This window comes from Lonchura striata, chromosome 34 (assembly GCF_050655825.1).
Source record: "Lonchura striata isolate lonStrDom1 chromosome 34, ASM5065582v1, whole genome shotgun sequence".
Lineage (NCBI taxonomy): Eukaryota > Metazoa > Chordata > Aves > Passeriformes > Estrildidae > Lonchura > Lonchura striata.
The window spans coordinates 4,577,509-4,597,508 of record NC_140736.1 but is presented as its reverse complement, the minus strand read 5'-3'; the positions used below and the strand labels follow the sequence as shown (position 1 = coordinate 4,597,508).

Genomic DNA, 20,000 nt, shown 5'->3' with positions numbered 1-20,000 from the left:
TCCCACTTTTCCAACCCCCAAAAATCCCTAAATTTTTTTTGGATTTGCCCCAGACCACGGCCTGGACCTGGCTGAGAAGGATTTCACCGTCAACGCCGTGGCCGGAGCCATGAAAAGTTTCTTCTCGGAGCTGCCGGAGCCCCTGGTGCCCTACGCCATGCAGCTGGAGCTGGTGGAGGCCCACAGTGAGTCCGGAATTCCCAAAATTCCCCAAAAAATTCCCAAAAAATTCCCCAAAAAATTCCCGCTTTATTTCCCGTTAATCGGTGCCGCCATTCCCAGAGCGGCCACTGGAGGGCGACAGTGAGTCCAGAATTCCCACATTCCCCGAATTCCTAGAATCCCCAAATTTCCAGAATTCCCAAAATTCCAGAATTTCCAAAATTCCCCAAATTCCCCCCAAAATTCCCCAAATTCCTCAAATTCCCCCAAAAATTCCCCAAAAATTCCCAAATTTCCCCCAAAAAAATTCCCGCTTTATTTCCCGTTAATCGGTGCCGCCATTCCCAGAGCGGCCACTGGAGGGCGACAGTGAGTCCAGAATGCCCACATTCCCCGAATTCCTAGAATTCCCAAATTTCCAGAATTCCCAAAATTCCCCAAATTCCCCCAAAAATTCCCCAAATTCCCCCAAAAATTCCCAAATTTCCCCCAAAAAATTCCCGCTTTATTTCTCATTAATCGGTGCCGCCATCCCCAGAGCGGCCACTGGAGGGCGACAGTGAGTCCAGAATTCCCACATTCCCAGAATTCCTAGAATTCCCAAATTTCCAGAATTCCCAAAATTCCCCAAATTCCCCAAATTCCCCAAAAAAATTCCCCAAAAAATTCCCAAAAAATTCCCAAAAAAATTCCCGCTTTATTTCCCGTTAATCGGTGCCGCCATCCCCAGAGCGGCCACTGGAGGGCGACAGTGAGTCCAGAATTCCCACATTCCTCGAATTCCTAGAATTCCCAAATTTCCAGAATTTCCAAAATTCCCCAAATTCCCCCAAAAATTCCCCAAAAATTCCCAAATTTCCCCCAAAAAATTCCCACTTTATTTCTCGTTAATTGGTGCCGCCATTCCCAGAGCGGCCACTGGAGGGCGACAGTGAGTCCAGAATTCCCAAAATTCCCCAAATTCCCCCAAAAAATTCTCCAAATTCCCCCAAAAATTCCCCAAAAATTCCCAAATTTCCCCCAAAAAATTCCTGCTTTATTTCCCGTTAATTGGTGCCGCCATCCCCAGAGCGGCCACTGGAGGGCAACAGTGAGTCCAGAATTCCCACATTCCCTGAATTCCCAAATTTCCAGAATTCCCAAAATTCCCCAAATTCCCCCAAAAAAATTCCCCAAAAATTCCCAAATTTCCCCCAAAAAATTCCCACTTTATTTCCCAATAATCGGTGCCGCCATCCCCAGAGCGGCCACTGAGGGAGACAGTGAGTCCGGAATTCCCACATTCCCCACATTCCCAAATTTCCAGAATTCCCAAAATTCCCCAAATTCCCCCAAAAATTCCCAAATTCCCCCAAAAAATTCCCACTTTATTTCTTGTTAATTGGTGTCGCCATTCCCAGAGCGGCCACTGGAGGGCGACAGTGAGTCCAGAATGCCCACATTCCCCAAATTCCTAGAATTCCCAAATTTCCAGAATTCCCAAAATTCCCTAAATTCCCCCAAAAATTCCCCAAATTCCCCCAAAAATTCCCCAAAAATTCCCAAATTTCCCCCCAAAAAATTCCCACTTTATTTCTTGTTAATTGGTGTCGCCATTCCCAGAGCGGCCACTGGAGGGCGACAGTGAGTCCAGAATTCCCACATTCCCCAAATTCCTAGAATTCCCAAATTTCCAGAATTCCCAAAATTCCCCAAATCCCCCAAAAAATTCCCCAAAAATTCCCAAATTTCCCCCAAAAAATTCCCACTTTATTTCTCGTTAATTGGTGCCGCCATTCCCAGAGCGGCCACTGGAGGGCGACAGTGAGTCCAGAATTCCCAAATTTCTAGAATTCCCAAAATTCCCCAAATTCCCCCAAAAAATTCTCCAAATTCCCCCAAAAATTCCCCAAAAATTCCCAAATTTCCCCCAAAAAATTCCCGCTTTATTTCCCGTTAATCGGTGCCGCCATTCCCAGAGCGGCCACTGAGGGAGACAGTGAGTCCAGAATTCCCACATTCCCTGAATTCCCAAATTTCCAGAATTCCCAAAATTCCCCAAATTCCCCCAAAAATTCCCCAAAAATTCCCAAATTTCCCCCAAAAAATCCCGCTTTATTTCTTGTTAATTGGTGCCGCCATCCCCAGAGCGGCACTGGAGGGCGACAGTGAGTCCGGAATTCCCAAAATTCCCAAAAAATTTCCCAAATTCCCAGAATTCCCAAAATCTCCAGAATTTCTAAAATTTCTAAAATATTCCCAAAAAATTCCCCAAAATTCCCAAATTTCCACAGCCAAATCTCGCTTTATTTCCCGTTAATTGGGGCTTAATTGGTCCCTGGAGGGCGACAGTGAGTCCAGAATTCCCCAAATTCCCAGAATTCCCAAATTTCCCAAATTCCCCAAAAAAATCCCCAAAACTTCCCCCCAAAATTCCCCAAATTCCCACTTCCCAACCAATTTTCCCCCATTTTTGTCCCATTTTCACCCAAAAATTCCCATTTCCCCCCCAAAATTCCCAATATTCCATCCAAAATTCCCATTTTCCCAAAATTCCCATTTTCCCCCGAAGTTCCCATTTTCCCCCCACTTTCCCTCCATTTTTCCCCCCAAAATTCTCGTTTTACCCCATTTTTGCCCCATTTTCCCCCCAAAAATTCCCAATATTTTTCCCCAAATCCCCATTTTCCCCCCCAAAATTCCCATTTTCCCCCCTTTTCCCTCCATTTCCCCTCCTTTTTTCCCCCCAAAATCCCCATTTCCCCCCATTTTTTACCCCAAAATTCCCAATATTTTTCCCCCATATCCCCCCTCAATTCCCCCCAATTCTGATTTTTCCCAAAATCCCCGTTTTTCCCCCCAAATTCCCGTTGTTTTTTTCCCAGAGATCAACGACCAGGAGCAGAAGCTGCTGGCTTTGCTAACAAGCAAAATTCCCATTTCCCCTTAAAATCCCCAATATTTTCCCCAAAATTCCGTTTATTTTCCCAAAATTCCCATTTCCCCTCCATTTTCCCCCCCAAAAATTCCCATTTTCCCCTGCAAAATTTCCATTTTCCCTCCATAATTCCCTTTTTGCCCCATTTTGCCTCATTTTCTGCCCCATTTTTCACCCAAAAATTCCCTTTTTTCCCCCAAAATCCCCATTTTCCCAAAATGCCCATTTTTCCCCCCAAAATCCCCATTTTCCCCCCATTTTCCCCCTAAATTTCCCACAATTCTGACTTTTCCCCAAATCCCCATTTTCCCCCAAAAAATTCCCATTTTTCTTTCCATTTCCCCTCCATTTTCCCCCCCAAAATCCCCATTTTCCCCCCCAAAATCCCCACTTTTCTTTCCATTCCCCCTCCATTTTTCCCCCCAAAAAATTCCCATTTTTCTTTCCATTTCCCCCCCATTTTCCCCCCCAAAATCCCCATTTTCCCCCCCAAAATCCCCATTTTCTCCCTATTTCCCCCCATTTTTCCCCATTAAATTTCCCAAAATCCCCATTTTTCCCAAAATCCCCATTTTCCCCCCAAAAAATTCCCATTTTTCTTTCCATTTCCCCTCCATTTCCCCCCCCCAAAAATCCCCATTTTGCCCCCCAAAATCCCCATTTCCCCCCATTTTTCCCCCATTTTCCCCCTAAATTTCCCACAATCCTGATTTTTCCCCAAATCCCCATTTTCCCCAAAAAAATTCCCATTTTTCTTTCCATTTCCCCCTCATTTTCCACCCCAAAATCCCCATTTCCCCCCTATTTTCCCCCCATTTTTCCCAAAATCCCCATTTTCCCCAAAAAAAATTCCCATTTTTCTTTCCATTTCCCCTCCATTTCCCCCCCCAAAATCCCCATTTCCCCCAAAAAAATTCCCATTTCCCCCCCCAAAATTCCCATTTTTCTTTCAATTTCCCCTCCATTTTCTCCCCCAAAATCCCTATTTTCCCCCCATTTTTCCCCATTAAATTTCCCAAAATCCCCATTTTTCCCCCCAAAAAAATCCCAATTTTTCTTTCCATTTCCCCCCAAAAATTCCCATTTTTCTTTCCATTTCCCCTCATTTTCCCCCCCAAAATCCCCATTTCCCCCCATTTTCTCCCCCAAAATTCCCAATATTTTTCCCCCATATCCCCCCCTCAATTCCCCCCAATTCTGATTTTCCCAAAATCCCCGTTTTTCTCCCCAAAATGCCCAGAGATCAGCGACCGGGAGCAGAAGCTGCTGGCGCTGCGCGAGGTCCTGCGGCGCTTCCCCCGCGAGAACTACGAGGTCTTCAAGTACGTCATCGCGCACCTCAACAGGTGGGATCCCGTTTGGGGCGAATTCCCGGGATTTCGGGAAATTTGGGAATTTTCGGGAAAAAATTCGGAATTTTCGGAGAGGTTTAGGGGCGGTTTTGGGGGGGTTTTAGGTGATTTTTTGGGGTTTTTTTGGATTTTTTTGATTTTTTTCTGATTTTTTTTGGCGTTTTTAATGGATGTTTTTTAGGAATTTTATCCCGGGGATTTTTGGGATTTTTTTGGGGATTTTTGGGATTTTTTTGGTGATTTTTGGACAGGTTTCGGGTGACATTTTATGGTCTTTTTGTGATTTTTTGCGATTTTTTGGGGTTTTTTGGTGATTTTTTGAGATTTTTACTGAATTTTTCCATCGTTTTTTGGAAACTTTTATCGGGGATTTTTGGGGAATTTGGGGAATTTTTTCGGAATTTTTTGGGAATTTTTGACGGCTTTTTTTATGATTTTTTGGGGGTTTTTTGGGATTTTTTGGTTTTTTGAGGTTTTTTTTTGAATTTTTTTCCAATTTCTCCATTATTTTTTGGGAATTATTTTCGGGGATTTTTGGGAAAATTTGGGAATTTTTTGGAATTTTTTGGAGAGGTTTCAGGTGAAATTTTGGGTTTTTTGTGATTTTTTGCAATTTTCTGGGGGTTTTTTGGTGATTTTTTTGACATTTTTTCCGAATTTTTCCATCATTTTTCCATCATTTTTTGGGATTTTGTTTTTGGGGATTTTGGGGAAAAGTTGGGAATTTTTGAGGGTTTTTTGGTGGTTTTTTGGGATTTTTTTTTGTTTATTTTTTCCCCAATTTTTCCATCATTTTTCGGGAATTTTTTGGGGGGATTTTTGGGGAAATTTGGGAATTTTTGGGGAATTTTTGGAGAGGTTGCGGGTGAAATTTTGGGGTCTTCTTGTGATTTTTTGCAATTTATTGGAGGTCTTTTTGGATTTTTTTTTTTTATTTTTTGGGATTTTTTTCCCGATTTTTCAATTGTTTTTTGGGAACTTTTTTTCGGGGATTTTTGGAGAAACTTGGGAACTTTGGGGAAATTTTTTGGAATTTTTGGTGATTTTTTGGGCTTTTTTTAATACATTTTTTATTTTTTTCCGAATTTTTCCATCATTTTTTTCAGGGGAATGTTTTTGGGAATTTTTTTCTGGGATTTTTGGGAAAATTTGGGATTTTTTGGGATTTTTTTGGAATTTTTGAGGGGATTTTTTTCTGATTTTTTTGGAGGTTTTTTTTGTTTGTTTGTTCATTTGGTTTTTTTTTCTTCCGAATTTTTAAGTCATTTTTTCAGGGGAATTTTTTGGGAAAATTTGGGTGAAATTTTGGGTGTTTTTTGTGACTTTTTGCAATTTTTTTGGAGTTTTTTTGATAATTTAAAAATATTTTTTCCAAGTTTTTCCATAATTTTTAAGTGGATTTTTTTGGGGATTTTTTGGCAGTTTTTGGGCAGATTTGGGTGAAATTTTGGGGTTTTTGGTCATTTTTAGTGAGTTTTTTTGTAATTTTTTGTGATTTTTCTGGAGATTTTTTGCAAATTTTTCCATCATTTTTAAGAGGGAAATTTCTGGGAATTTGGGGAATTTTTGGGGAATTTTTTGGGTCATTTTCAGTGATTTTTCGAGGTATTTTTGTGATTTTCTTTTTTTATATTTTTGGCAATTTTTGGAATTATTTTTGGATTTTCTACAATTTTTCCTTTTTTTTTTTTTTTGTAATTGGAATTTTTCCAAAAATTTTTTTGGAGATTTTTGGGCATTTTTTTTCTAATTTTTTCCAAGATTTTTTTGAATTTATGGGGAATTTTAAGTAATTTTTTTTTTTTTTAAATTTGGGGATTTTTTGGAGTTTTTTTGGCAATTTTTGGGGATTAAAATTTTTTTGGGGGGTTTTATTTCAGATTTTTTGCAAATTCTTCTGTAATTTGTTGAGGGGAAATTTTTAGGAATTTTTAAAGAATTTTTTGGGATATTTTTGGGGATTTTTCAGTGGTTTTCATGGAAAAAATTCCAGGATTTTTCTGATTTTTCATGGAAAAAAATTCCAGAATTTTCTCATTTTTCATGGAAAAAAAATGGGAATTTTTTTCTTCCTTTTAATGGGAAAAAGTCCAGATTTTTCCATTTTTCATAGAAAAAAATTCCAAAACTTTCCATTTTTTGTGATTTTTTTGCCAATTTTTAAATCAATTTTTTAATAGGAAATTTTCCAGGAATTTTTTTGTATTTTTTGGAATTTTTTTTGCATTTTTGGGGTGAATTTTGGGGCTTTTTTGGCCATTTTTGAAGATTTTTTTTTTGTGAGTTTTTACTAATTTTTCCATCATCTTTTGGGAGTTTTTTAGGAGTTTTTGGGTTTTTTTTGTATTTTTGGTGTTTTTTTGGTGATTTTTTTTGGTATTTTTTACAAAAATTTCCATCATTTTTCCGGGGGATATTTTTGGGAATTTTTTGGGAAATTTTTTGAAATTTTTTCAGGAATTTTTGGGGAATTTTTTGATAATTTTTTGCAATTTTGGGCAATTTTTCCATAATTTTTTGGCAATTTTTGGGGAATTTTTCCATAATTTTTTTGCAATTTTTGGGGAATTTTTCCACAATTTTTGGGGAATTTTTGGCATTTTTTGAGCTGCTTTTTTTGCGTTTTTTGGGGGATTTTTGGGTGATTTTTTTACAAATTATTTCATAGCTTTCTTTCTATTTTAGGAGCAATTTTTGGGAATTTTTTTATTATTTTTTGGCAATTTTTGGGAAATTTTTTTTATAATTTTGGGGGAATTTTTAAATTATTTTTTGGCAATTTTTGGGAAATTTTTCTATAATTTTGGGGGAATTTTTCAATAATTTTTGGGCAATTTTTGGGCAATTTTTCAATAACTTTTTGGTAATTTTGGGGGAATTTTTGAATTATTTTTTGGCAATTTTTTGAGAATTTTTGGAAATTTTTTTTTGCAATTTTTGGGAATATTTCGCTCATTTTCTGGCAATTTTGGGGGAATTTTTCAATAATTTTTTGGGCAATTTTTCCATCATTTTTTGGCAATTTTTGAGCTTTTTTTGGGGATTTTTGGTGAATTTTTTTTTGCAATTTTTTCCGTATTTTTTTCTCTACGCCAGCGGAATTTTTTGGGAATTTTGGCCCTTTTTGGGTCATTTTTGGTGGGAATTTTTGGGATCTTCTGACCACCGAGTGGTCACTCTGGTATTGTCCACCCTGATGGTCAGCAGGAACATCTCCAGAAGGATTTTGGGTCATTTTTTGGGCGATTTTAGTGGGATTTTTTGCAATTTTGTGATTTTTTGGTGTCTACTGACCACCGAGCGGTCACTCTGGCGTTGTCCACCTCATGGTCAGCAGGAACCTCTCCTGGAGGGTTTTTGGGTCACTTTTTGGGCGATTTTAGTGGGAATTTTTGGTATTTTGGGATCTTCTGACCACTGAGTGGTCACTCTGCCATTGTCCACCACCGAGTGGTCACTCTGGTGTTGTCCACCTCTAGGGTCAGGAGGAACATCTCCTGGAGGGTTTTGGGTCATTTTTTGGGCGATTTTGGTGGGAATTTTTGCAAATTTGTGATTTTTTTGGTGTCTACTGACCACTGAGTGGTCACTCTGGCGTTGTCCACCTCATGGTCAGCAGGAACATCTCCTGGAGGGTTTTTGGGTCACTTTTTGGGCGATTTTAGTGGGAATTTTTGGTATTTTGGGATCTTCTGACCACCAAGTGGTCACTCTGCCATTGTCCACCACTGAGTGGTCACTCTGGTGTCGTCCACCCCCAGGGTCAGCAGGAACCTCTCCTGGAGGGTTTTTTGGGTCACTTTTTGGGCGATTTTAGTGGGAATTTTTACAATTTTGGGATCTGCTGACCACCAAGTGGTCACTCTGCCGTTGTCCACCACCGAGCGGTCACTCTGGTGTCATCCACCCTGATGGTCAGCAGGAACCTTTCCAGAAAGATTTTGGGTCATTTTTTGGGCGATTTTGGTGGGAATTTTTGGTATTTTGGGATCTTCTGACCACTGAGTGGTCACTCTGCCATTGTCCACCTCATGGTCAGCAGGAACATCTCCTGGAGGGTTTTTGGGTCATTTTCTGGGCGATTTTGGTGGGAATTTTTGCAATTTTGGGATCTGCTGACCACCAAGTGGTCACTCTGCCGTTGTCCACCACCGAGCGGTCACTCTGGTGTCGTCCACCCCTAGGGTCAGGAGGAACATGTCCTGGAGGGTTTTTGGGTCATTTTTTGGGCGATTTTGGTGGGAATTTTTGCAATTTTGGGATCTGCTGACCACTGACTGGTCACTCTGGTGTTGTCCACCCTGATGGTCAGCAGGAACATCTCCAGAAGGATTTTGGGTCATTTTTTGGGCGATTTTAGTGGGATTTTTTGCAATTTTGTGATTTTTTGGTGTCTACTGACCACTGACTGGTCACTCTGGTGTTGTCCACCCTGATGGTCAGCAGGAACATCTCCAGAAGGATTTTGGGTCATTTTCTGGGCGATTTTAGTGGGAATTTTTGCAATTTTGGGATCTGCTGACCACCAAGTGGTCACTCTGGTGTTGTCCACCACCGAGCGGTCACTCTGGTGTCGTCCCCCCCTAGGGTCAGCCAGCAGCACCGCGTCAACCTGATGACCAGCGAGAACCTGTCCATCTGCTTCTGGCCGACGCTGATGCGGCCGGACTTCAGCACCATGGACGCGCTGACGGCCACCAGGACCTACCAGACAATCATCGAACTCTTCATCCACCAGTGCCCCTTCTTCTTCTCGCTCCGGCCGCCGCCGGACACGCCCGGCTCGCCCGGCCCGGCTCCGGCCGCCGCCGGCCCGGCGCCGCCGTCCCCTGCTCGGACGCCGTCGCCGCCGCCGGACGCGCCGGGGCCTTGAGGGCGGCGTGGGGGAGCGACGGCCGGACGGGGGTTTGGCCGGAGTTCGGAGTGACCGCTGGGATGTCCGGCCCCAGTGACCGACGGGGCGTCCGGCCGGGAATTCGGAGTGACCGGTGGAGTTCGGCCAGTCCGGAGTGACCGGACGGGGTTTGGCCGGAGTTTGGTCGTTTCGGAGTGACCGGTGGAGTTCGGCCAGTCCGGAGTGACCGGACGGGGTTTGGCCGGAGTTTGGTCGTTTCGGAGTGACCGGTGGAGTTCGGCCAGTCCGGAGTGACCGCTGGGGTGTCCGGCCGGAATTGGGAGTGACCGCCGGGGTGTCCGGTTGGGGTTCGGAGTGACCGCCGGGATGTCCGGCCAGAATTTGGCCCTTTCCAGAGTGTCCGGCCGGAATTGGGAGTGACCGGTGGAGTTCGGCCAGTCCGGAGTGACCACCGGAATGTCCGGCCGGGGTTTGGTCTTTTTGGAGTGACCGGTGGAGTTCGGCCAGTCCGGAGTGACCACCAGGGTGTCCGGCTGGGGTTTTGGCCGGAGTTTGGAGTGACCGGTGGAGTTCGGCCAGTCCGGAGTGACCACCAGGGTGTCCGGCCGGGATTCAGAGTGACCACTGGGACGTGCGGCCAGAATTCGGAGTGACCACTGGGACGTCCGGCCGGAATTCGGCTCCTTCTGGAGTGACCACCAGGATGTCCGGCCGGAGTTCAGAGTGACCGGTGGAATTCGGCCAGTCCGGAGTGACCGCCGGGATGTGCGGCCGGAGTTCGGAGTGACCGGTGGGATTCGGCCATTCCTGGGTGTCCGGCCGGAGTCCGGAGTGACCGCCGGAGTGTCCGGCCGGGGTTTGGTCTTTTCGGAGTGACCGGTGGAGTTCGGCCATTCCGGAGTGACCTCCGGGGTGTCCGGCCGGAATTGGGAGTGACCGCCGGGGTGTCCGGCCGGAGTTCGGCCATTCTGGAGTGACCTCCGGGGTGTCCGGCCAGAGTTTGGAGTGACCTCCGGGGTGTCCGGCCGGAGTTCGGCCATTCTGGAGTGACCTCCGGGGTGTCCGGCCGGAGTTTGGAGTGACCTCCGGGGTGTCCGGCCGGAGTTCGGCCATTCTGGAGTGACCTCCGGGGTGTCCGGCCGGAGTTCGGCCGTGGCCGGAGACGTTGGACCGGACTTTGGCCGGGCCGGCCGGACGTCCCCGGGACGGGGCCTGGGAGGGGCTGGAAGGGGGTGGGGGTGGCCGAGGTGGCCTGAGGGTCACTCCAGGTGGTCCAAGGGTCACTCCTGGTGGCCCAAGGGTCATTCCTGGTGGCCCAAGGTGGTCTGTTGGTCATCCAAGATGGTCCAAGGGTCATTCCTGGTGGCCCAAGGTGGTCTGTTGGTCATCCAAGATGGTCCAAGGGTCACTCCCGGTGGTCCAGGGTGGCCTGAGGGTCATTCCCGGTGGTCCAGGGGTCATTCCCGGTGGTCCAAGGGTCACTCCAGGTGGTCCAGGGGTCATTCCTGGTGGTCCAGAGTGGCCTGAGGGTCATCCAAGATGGTCCAAGGGTCAGTCCAGGTGGTCCAGGGGTCATTCCCGGTGGCCCAGGGGTCACTCCAGGTGGTCCAAGGTGGCCTGAGGGTCATTCCCGGTGGTCCAAGGGTCATTCCCGGTGGTCCAAGGGTCACTCCAGGTGGTCCAAGGTGGCCTGAGGGTCATTCCAGGTGGTCCAAGGGTCATTCCGGGTGGTCCAAGGTGGCCTGAGGGTCATTCCTGGTGGTCCAAGGGTCACTCCAGGTGGTCCAAGGGTCATTCCAGGGGGTCTGAGATGGCCTGAGGGTCATCCAAGATGGTCCAAGGGTCATTCCAGGTGGTCCAAGGTGGCCTGAGGGTCATCCAAGATGGTCCAAGGGTCACTCCAGGTGGTCCAAGGTGGCCTGAGGGTCATCCAAGATGGTCCAAGGGTCACTCCAGGTGGTCCAAGGTGGCCTGAGGGTCATTCCTGGTGGTCCAAGGGTCACTCCAGGTGGTCCAAGGTGGCTCAAGGAGATCCAAGGTGGCCCAACATCCATGCAAGGCTCATCCAACGTTGCCCAGGATCCATCCGAGGTGCTCCAAAGTGGCCCAAATCCCATCCCAGGTGGCCCAAATCCCATCCCAGGTGGCCCAAATCCCATCCCAGGTGTCCCAAATCCCATCCCAGGTGGCCCAAGCTCCTTCTGAGGTAGCCCAGGGTCATCCGAGGTGCTCCAAAGTTGCCCAAATTCCATCCCAGGTTGCCCAAACTCCATCCAAGATGGCCCAAGCTCCTTTTGAGGTTGCCCAAATTCCATCCATGGTGGCCCAAGCTCCATCTCAGGTGGCCCTGGGTCCATCTCAGGTTGCCCAAGCTCCTTCTGAGGTTGCCCAAATTCCATCCATGGTGGCCCTGGGTCCATCTGAGGTTGCCCAGATCCCACCCAAGGTTGCCCAAATTCCATCCATGGTGGCCCTGGGTCCATCTGAGGTTGCCCAAACTCCATCCAAGGTTGCCCAAATTCCATCCAAGGTTGCCCAAGCTCCATCTGAGGTAGCTCAGGGTCATCCAAGGTGGTCCCAAATTCCATCCAAGGTTGCCCAAATTCCATCCATGGTGGCCCTGGGTCCATCTGAGGTTGCCCAAATCCCACCCAAGGTTGCCCAAACTCCATCCGAGGTTGCCCAGATCCCATCCATGGTGGCCCAAGCTCCATCTCAGGTGGCCCTGGGTCCATCTGAGGTTGCCCAGATCCCACCCAAGGTTGCCCAAATTCCATCTCAGGTGGCCCTGGGTCCATCTGAGGTTGCCCAAACTCCATCTGAGGTTGCCCAAATTCCATCCATGGTGGCCCAAGCTCCATCTGAGGTAGCTCAGGGTCATCCAAGGTGGTCCCAAATCCCATCCGAGGTTGCCCAGATCCCATCCATGGTGGCCCAAGCTCCATCTCAGGTGGCCCTGGGTCCATCTCAGGTTGCCCAAGCTCCTTCTGAGGTTGCCCAAATCCCATCCATGGTGGCTCTGGGTCCATCTGAGGTTGCCGAAATCCCATCCGAGGTTGCCCAAATTCCATCCATGGTGGCCCAAGCTCCATCCCAGGTGGCCCTGGGTCCATCTGAGGTTGCCCAGATCCCACCCAAGGTTGCCCAAATTCCATCCAAGGTTGCCCAAGCTCCATCTGAGGTAGCTCAGGGTCATCCAAGGTGGTCCCAAATCCCATCCGAGGTTGCCCAAATTCCATCCGAGGTGGCCCTGGGTCCATCTGAGGTTGCCCAAATCCCATCCCAGGTGGCCCTGGGTCCATCTGAGGTTGCCCAGATCCCACCCAAGGTTGCCCAAATTCCATCCGAGGTTGCCCAAATTCCATCCATGGTGGCCCAAGCTCCATCCCAGGTGGCCCTGGGTCCATCTGAGGTTGCCCAAATCCCACCCAAGGTTGCCCAAGGTCCACCCGAGGCCACCGCGGCTCCTCAGACCCCTCAAGACCCCAAAAATCCCCAAAATTCCCCCAAAAATCCCCAAAATTTCCCCAAAAAAATCCCCAAAATTCCCCAAATCCGCCCCAAAGCACTTCCGGGGTGGGGCCTTGGACCTTCCCCCACCCCCCAAATTTGGGTTTTTCCCACCAAAAAAAATCGGGAATTTTGGGAATTTGGAGGAAATTTGGGAATTTTTGGGAATTTTGGGGATTTTTTGGGATTTTCATGGTACCACCGGGACCTCCCGGGTCTCTTCGCACTTTAAGACGTCCCCGAGACCCCGACCCGGGCACAAAAATCCCCCAAAAAATTCAAAATTTAAAAAAAAAAAGGCTCCAAATCCCAAATTTCCCAATTTTGGGAATTTTAGGGGTTAAAAAAAAAAAGGAAAAAAAAAAAGTGGGAAAAATTGGGGGGAATGCAAAAAAAAAATGGGGGAAAAACGCAAAAAAATTCAATTTTTTTCCCCCCAAAAATGGGATTTTTTAAGATGAATTTTGGGGGATTTGTAGCAAAAATAAAGTGGAAAAAGTGGGGAAAAAATGCAGAAAAATTGGGCGGAAAATTCAATTTTTTTTACCTAAAAATTGAGGTTTTTTTAATGGAAAAATCGGATTTTTAAGCTGGAGCTTTTGGGGGAATTTTGGGGGATTTATAGCCAAAAAAAGGTGGAAAATTTGGGAAAAAAATTGAAAAAAAATATTATTTTTTCCCCCCAAATTTGAGGTTTTTTTGTATGGAAAAATCTGATTTTTCAGCTGGAGATTTTGGGGAATTTATAGATGAAAAAAGGTGGAAAAATGGGATAAAAATGTAAAAAAATTCAAATTTTTTCCCAAAAATTTGAGATTTTTCCATAGAAAAATCCGTGGAGCTTTTAGGGGATTTTGACACAAAAAAAAGGTGGAAAAATGGGGAAAAAAATGTAAAAAAAAATATATTTTTTTCCCAAAAATTTGAGTTTTTTCCATGGAAAAATCCATTTTTTCATCTGGAGATTTTGGGGGATTTATATATGAAAAAAGGTGGGAAAATTGGGAAAAAATGGAAAAAAAATCATTTTTTTCCCCCAAAATTTGAGGTTTTTTTCTATGGAAAAATCCAATTTTTCAGCTGGAGATTTTGGGGAATTTATAGGGGGAAAAAAAAAGGTGGAAAAATTGGGAAAGAATTTTTAAAATTTCAATTTTTTTCCCAAAAATTTGAGATTTTCCCCTGGAAAAATCCAATTTTTCCGCTGGAGATTTTGGGGAATTTATAGACAAAAAAAAGGTGAAAAAATGGGGGAAAAAAAGTAAAAAAAATTCAATTTTTTTCCCCAAAATTTGTGATTTTTCCCTGAAAAAATCTGATTTTTCAGCTGGAGATTTTGAGGAATTTATAGAAAAAAAAGGTGAAAAAATGGGGGAAAAAATGTAAAAAAATTCAATTTTTTTCCCCAAAATTTGCGATTTTTCCCTGAAAAAAAATCTGATTTTTCAGCTGGAGATTTTGAGGAAATTATAGATTAAAAACAGGTGGAAAAATGGGGGAAAAAATGTAAAAAAATTCAATTTTTTTTCCCAAAAATATGCGATTTTTCCCTGAAAAAATCGGATTTTTCAGCTGCAGGAGCCTTTTGAGGGAATTTCGTTGCCGGGAGGGGAAAATCGAAGGAAAATCCATCAAAACCTGGGAATTTGGAGCCATTTTTCCCAAAAAAAAAAACAGGAAAAAAGGAAAATTTCAGGGCCATTTTCCCTCCTTTTCCTGCCACGTTTTTGGGGCCAAAATTCTGAATTTTGGGGTTTTTTTGGGGGATTTTTTCGTTTTTTTTTCCTGTGGATTTTAGGATTTTTTTAATTTAGTTTTTTTTTCCCCGTTTTATTTCAATCTTTTTTTGGGATCATCCCAAGGAAACGGATGGAAAACGGAAAATTTCGGAGCCGCCGTAAATTATTGTCGGGAAAAAAAAATATAAATAAAAATTAATTCCGAAAAAAAAAAAAAACACCAAAAATTTGGAATTTCCGCCCAACCCGTTGGAAAAATCCCGGGAATTTTTTTATTCCGGAATTTTGGGGCCTCCCAGGGGGAATTTTTGGGATTTTTTAGGAAAATCCCGGCAAAAAAATTTGAATTTTTCAGGAATTTCCGCTGGGTTTGAGGCCGTTTTTTGGGGATTTTTTGGGGATTTTTTGGGAATTTTTGGGGCTTTTCCCGGGATTTTTTTCGGGATTTCGTGCATGAGGAAAGCGCCGGGAATTGCCGGGAAAATAAAGATGGAAGGAAGAGGAAAAAGAGGAAAAAAAAGGTGAAAAAATGAGAAAAAAACAACAAAAAAAGAGAATTAAAAATAAAAGCAGGCGGCTGCGGACATTTATTTTTCCTTGGAAAACGGGAATTGGGATTTGAGTGGGAAAATGGGAAAAAAATGGGATTTAATTGGGATTAAAGTGGGGTTTAATTGGAAAAAAAATGGGATTTAATTTGGATTAAAGTGGGATTTAATTGGAAAAAAATGGGATTTAATTTGGATTAAACTGGGATTGAACCGAGATTTTATTTGGATTTAATTGGGATTAAACTGGGATTTAATTGGGATCGGACTGAGACTTAATTGGGATCAAACTGGGATCAGACTGGGATTTAATTAAAATTAAACTGGGATTTAATTAGAATTAAACTGGGATTTAATTTGGATCAAACTGGTATTTAATTAAAATTAAACTGGGATTTAATTAGAAAAAAATGGAGATTTAATTGGAATTAAACTGGGATTTAATTGGGATTTAATTGGGATCAAAGTGGGATTTTATTCACATTTAATTGGGATCAAACTGGGATTTCATTCTGATTTAATTAGAATTAAACTGGGATTTAATTTGGATCAAACTGGGATTTAATTTGGATTGGACTGGGATTTAATTAGGATTGAACTGGGATTTAATTAGGATCAAACTGGGATTTAATTTGGATTGGACTGGGATTTAATTAGAATTAAACTGGGATTTAATTAGAAAAAAATGGAGATTTAATTAGAATTAAACTGGGATTTAATTGGGATTTAATTGGGACCAAACTGGGATTTTATTCACATTTAATTGGGATCAAGCTGGGATTTAATTTGGATTTAATTAGAATTAAACTGGGATTTAATTGGGATCGAACTGGGATTTAATTAGGATCAAACTGGGATTTAATTGGGATGGAACTGGGATTTAATTGGAATTAAACTGGGATTTAACTGGGATTAATTGGGAATTAATTGGGATCGAGCTGGGATTTAATTAGAATTAAACTGGGATTTAATTAGAAAAAAATGGAGATTTAATTAGAATTAAACTGGGATTTAATTGGGACCAAACTGGGATTTTATTCGCATTTAATTGGGATCAAACTGGGATTTAATTCAGATTTAATTAGAATTAAACTGGGATTTAATTTGGATCGAACTGGGATTTAATTAGGATTGAACTGGGATTTAATTAAAATTAAACTGGGATTTAATTGGGAATTAATTGGGATCGAGCTGGGATTTAATTAGAAAAAAATGGAGATTTAATTAGAATTAAACTGGGATTTAATTGGGATTTAATTGAGACCAAACTGGGATTTTATTCGCATTTAATTGGGATCAAACTGGGATTTCATTCGGATTTAATTAGAATTAAACTGGGATTTAATTTGGATCAAACTGGGATTTAATTTGGATTGGACTGGGATTTAATTAGGATTGCACTGGGATTTAATTAGGATCAAACTGGGATTTAATTGGGATGGAACTGGGATTTAATTGGAATTAAACTGGGATTTAACTGGGATTAATTGGGAATTAATTGGGATCGAGCTGGGATTTAATTAGAAAAAAATGGAGATTTAATTCGAATTAAACTGGGATTTAATTGGGATTTAATTGGGACCAAACTGGGATTTTATTCGCATTTAATTGGGATCAAACTGGGATTTCATTCGGATTTAATTAGAATTAAACTGGGATTTAATTTGGATCAAACTGGGATTTAATTGGGATCGAACTGGGATTTAATTAGGATTTAATTGGGATCGGACTGGGATTTAATTGGGATCGAACTGGGATTTAATTGGGATCAAACTGGGAATTAATTGGAATTAAACTGGGATTTAATTGGGATCGAACTGGGATTAATTGGGATCGAACTGGGATTAATTGGAATTAAACTGGGATTTAACTGGGATTAATTGGGAATTAATTGAGATTTAATTGGGGCCCTCCCCACCCTCATTAATATTCATGAACCCATCCCCACCAAAGCCCCGCCCCTCAGCCCCTCCCCTGCCACCCCATTGGCCGAGCCGCCCGTCAATCACCGCGGCCCCGCCCCTCCCCCGGATCCCTGCGCTCTGATTGGCCGGCGCCGTTCTCCCCAAAATTCCGAATTTTTCACCTTTTGGCGCCTTTTTGGGGCGGGGCCGGCTCGTGATTGGCCAGCCCCCTTCAGGAGCGCTCTGATTGGTCCACGGCGAGGCCACGCCCACTCTGGGCGCCCAACGCGGGGCAGGGACGAGAATTCCGGGAGGAATTTTGGGAATTTCGGGGATCCAGGAGGAATTTTGGGATCATTTTGGGAATCTCGGGAGGAATTTTGGGAATCCCAGGCGGAATTTTGGGAATCTTAGGGGGAATTTTGGGAAAATTTTGGGATCCTGGGAGGAATTTTGGGAATCCTGAGGGAATTTTGGGGATCCAGGAGGAATTTTGGGAAAATTTTGGGTCCTTGGGAGGAATTTTGGGAATCTTGCGGGGAATTTTGGGAGGAATTTTGGGATTCTGAGGGAGATTTTGGGAAAATTTTGGGATCCTGGGAGGAATTTTGGGATCCTGGAGGAATTTTGGGATCCTGGAGGAATTTTGGGATTCTGAGGGGAATTTTGGGATCATTTTGGGATGCTGGAAGGAATTTTGGGAATCCTGAGCGAATTTGGGGAATTTCGGGGAGCCAGGAGAAATTTTGGGAGGAAATTTGGGATTCTGGAGGAATTTTGGGAGAATTTTGGGATCTTGGGAGGATTTTTGGGAGGAATTTTGGAATCCTAGTAGGAATTTTGGGAATCTTAGGGGGAATTTTGGGAGGAATTTTGGGATTCTGAAGGGAATTTTGGGATCATTTTGGGAATCCTGGGAGGAATTTTGGGATCATTTTGGGATCCTGGGAGGAATTTTGGGAATCCCTGCAGGAATTTTGGGATCCTGAAGAAATTTTGGGAATCTTGGGGGGAATTTTGGGTCCATTTTGGGAATTTTGGGATCATTTTGGGATCTTGGAGGGAATTTTGGGAATCCCATGAGGAATTTTGGGAATCCCATGAGGAATTTTGGGAATTCCTGGAGGGAATTTTTGGGATCATTTTGGGATCCTGGAGGGAATTTTGGGATCCTGAAGAAATTTTGGGAATCCCTGCAGGAATTTTGGGATCATTTTGGGAATCCTGGGTGGAATTTTGGGAATCCCTGGAGGAATTTTGGGATCATTTTGGGATCTTGGAGGGAATTTTGGGATCCTGGGGAGAAATTTTGGGAATTTCGGGAATCCCTGTGGGAATTTTGGGAATCCTGGAGGGAATTTGGGGTATTTTGGGAATCCTGGAGGGAATTTTGGGATAATTTTGGGATCTTGGAGAGAATTTTGGGATCCTGAAGAAATTTTGGGAATCCCTGCAGGAATTTTGGGATCATTTTGGGAATTTCGGGAATCCTGGGGGGAATTTTGGGATCATTTTGGGATCTTGGAGGGAATTTTGGGATCCTGGAGAGAAATGTTGGGAATTTTGGGAATCCTGGAGGGAATTTTGGGAATCCTGGAGGGAATTTTGGGCATTTTGGGATCCCAGGAGGAATTTTGAGATCATTTTGGGATCCTGGGAGGAATTTTGGGATCATTTTGGGATCTTGGAGAGAATTTTGGGAATCCTGGAGGGAATTTTGGGATCATTTTGGGATCCCGGGAGGAATTTTGGGATAATTTTGGGATCCTGGGAGGAATTTTGGGATCCTTTTGGGATCTTGGAGAGAATTTTGGGAATCCTGGAAGGAATTTTGGGCATTTTGGGAATCCTGGAGGGAATTTTGGGGATCCTAGAGGGAATTTTGGGTATTTTGGGAATCCTGGAGGGAATTTTGAGATCATTTTGGGATCCCGGGAGGAATTTTGGGATCATTTTGTGATCTTGGAGAGAATTTTGGGAATCCTGGAGGGAATTTTGGGCATTTTGGGAATCCTGGAGGGAATTTTTGGGATTGTTTTGGGATCCTGGGAGGAATTTTGGGATCATTTTGGGATCTTGGAGGGAATTTTGGGAATCCTGAAGGGAATTTTGGGATCATTTTGGGATCCCGGGAGGAATTTTGGGATAATTTTGGGATCCTGGGAGGAATTTTGGGATCCTTTTGGGATCTTGGAGAGAATTTTGGGAATCCTGGAAGGAATTTTGGGCATTTTGGGAATCCTGGAGGGAATTTTGGGGATCCTAGAGGGAATTTCGGGTATTTTGGGAATCCTGGAGGGAATTTTGGGATCATTTTGGGATCCTGGGAGGAATTTTGGGAATCCTGGAAGGAATTTTGGGAATTTGGGAACCCTGGAGGGAATTTTGAGATCATTTTGGGATCCCAGGAGGAATTTTGGGATCATTTTGGGATCTTGGGAGGAATTTTGGGATCCTTTTGGGATCTTGGAGAGAATTTTGGGAATCCTGGAGGGAATTTTGGGCATTTTGGGAATCCTGGAGGGAATTTTGGGGATCCTGGAGGGAATTTCGGGTATTTTGGGAATCCTGGAGGGAATTTTGAGATCATTTTGGGATCCTGGGAGGAATTTTGGGATCATTTTGGGATCCCGGGAGGAATTTTGGGATCATTTTGGGATCTTGGAGGGAATTTTGGGGATCCTGTAGGGAATTTTGGGAATTTCAGGAATCTTGGAGGGAATTTTGGGAATCCCTGCGGGAATTTTGGGGATCCTGGAGGGAATTTTGGGAATTTCAGGAATCTTGGAGGGAATTTTGGGAATCCCTGCGGGAATTTTGGGAATCCCTGCGGGAATTTTGGGGATCCTGGAGGGAATTTCGGGTCATTTCCCCTGCCAGAAAAACGAGGCGAGAACGGCGAATTTCGGGCGCTTTGTTCCCCCCAAAAAAAGCGGGAAAAGCCGCGGCGAGGCCGGGGATTCCGGGAATTTCGGGAATCCCGGGATAATTTTGGGAATTTCTGGGATCCTGG

At 44.0% G+C, this 20,000-nt stretch overlaps 1 protein-coding gene across 5 annotated transcripts in view; it reads left to right on the top strand.

Annotated features, from left to right (window-relative positions):
- Positions 1 to 15,109, top strand: part of ARHGAP35 (Rho GTPase activating protein 35) — a 35,555-nt gene extending 20,446 nt beyond the window's left edge. Inside the window, exons 5-8 of one of the 5 annotated variants that reach the window (XR_014950839.1) lie at positions 54 to 185; positions 4,320 to 4,425; positions 9,019 to 10,606; positions 10,659 to 15,109. Coding sequence is in view for 1 of the 5 variants with exons in the window: in XM_085564656.1 (XP_085420782.1) it covers positions 54 to 185; positions 4,320 to 4,425; positions 9,019 to 9,304 (524 nt within the window). In the remaining 4 variants the exon portion in view is untranslated. Of the gene's footprint in view, positions 1 to 53; positions 186 to 4,319; positions 4,426 to 9,018 lie in introns of all 5 variants that reach the window. The other 4 variants (XR_014950841.1, XR_014950842.1, XR_014950840.1 and 1 more) reach the window with 4 other exon arrangements.
- Positions 15,110 to 20,000: the final 4,891 nt, after the last annotated feature.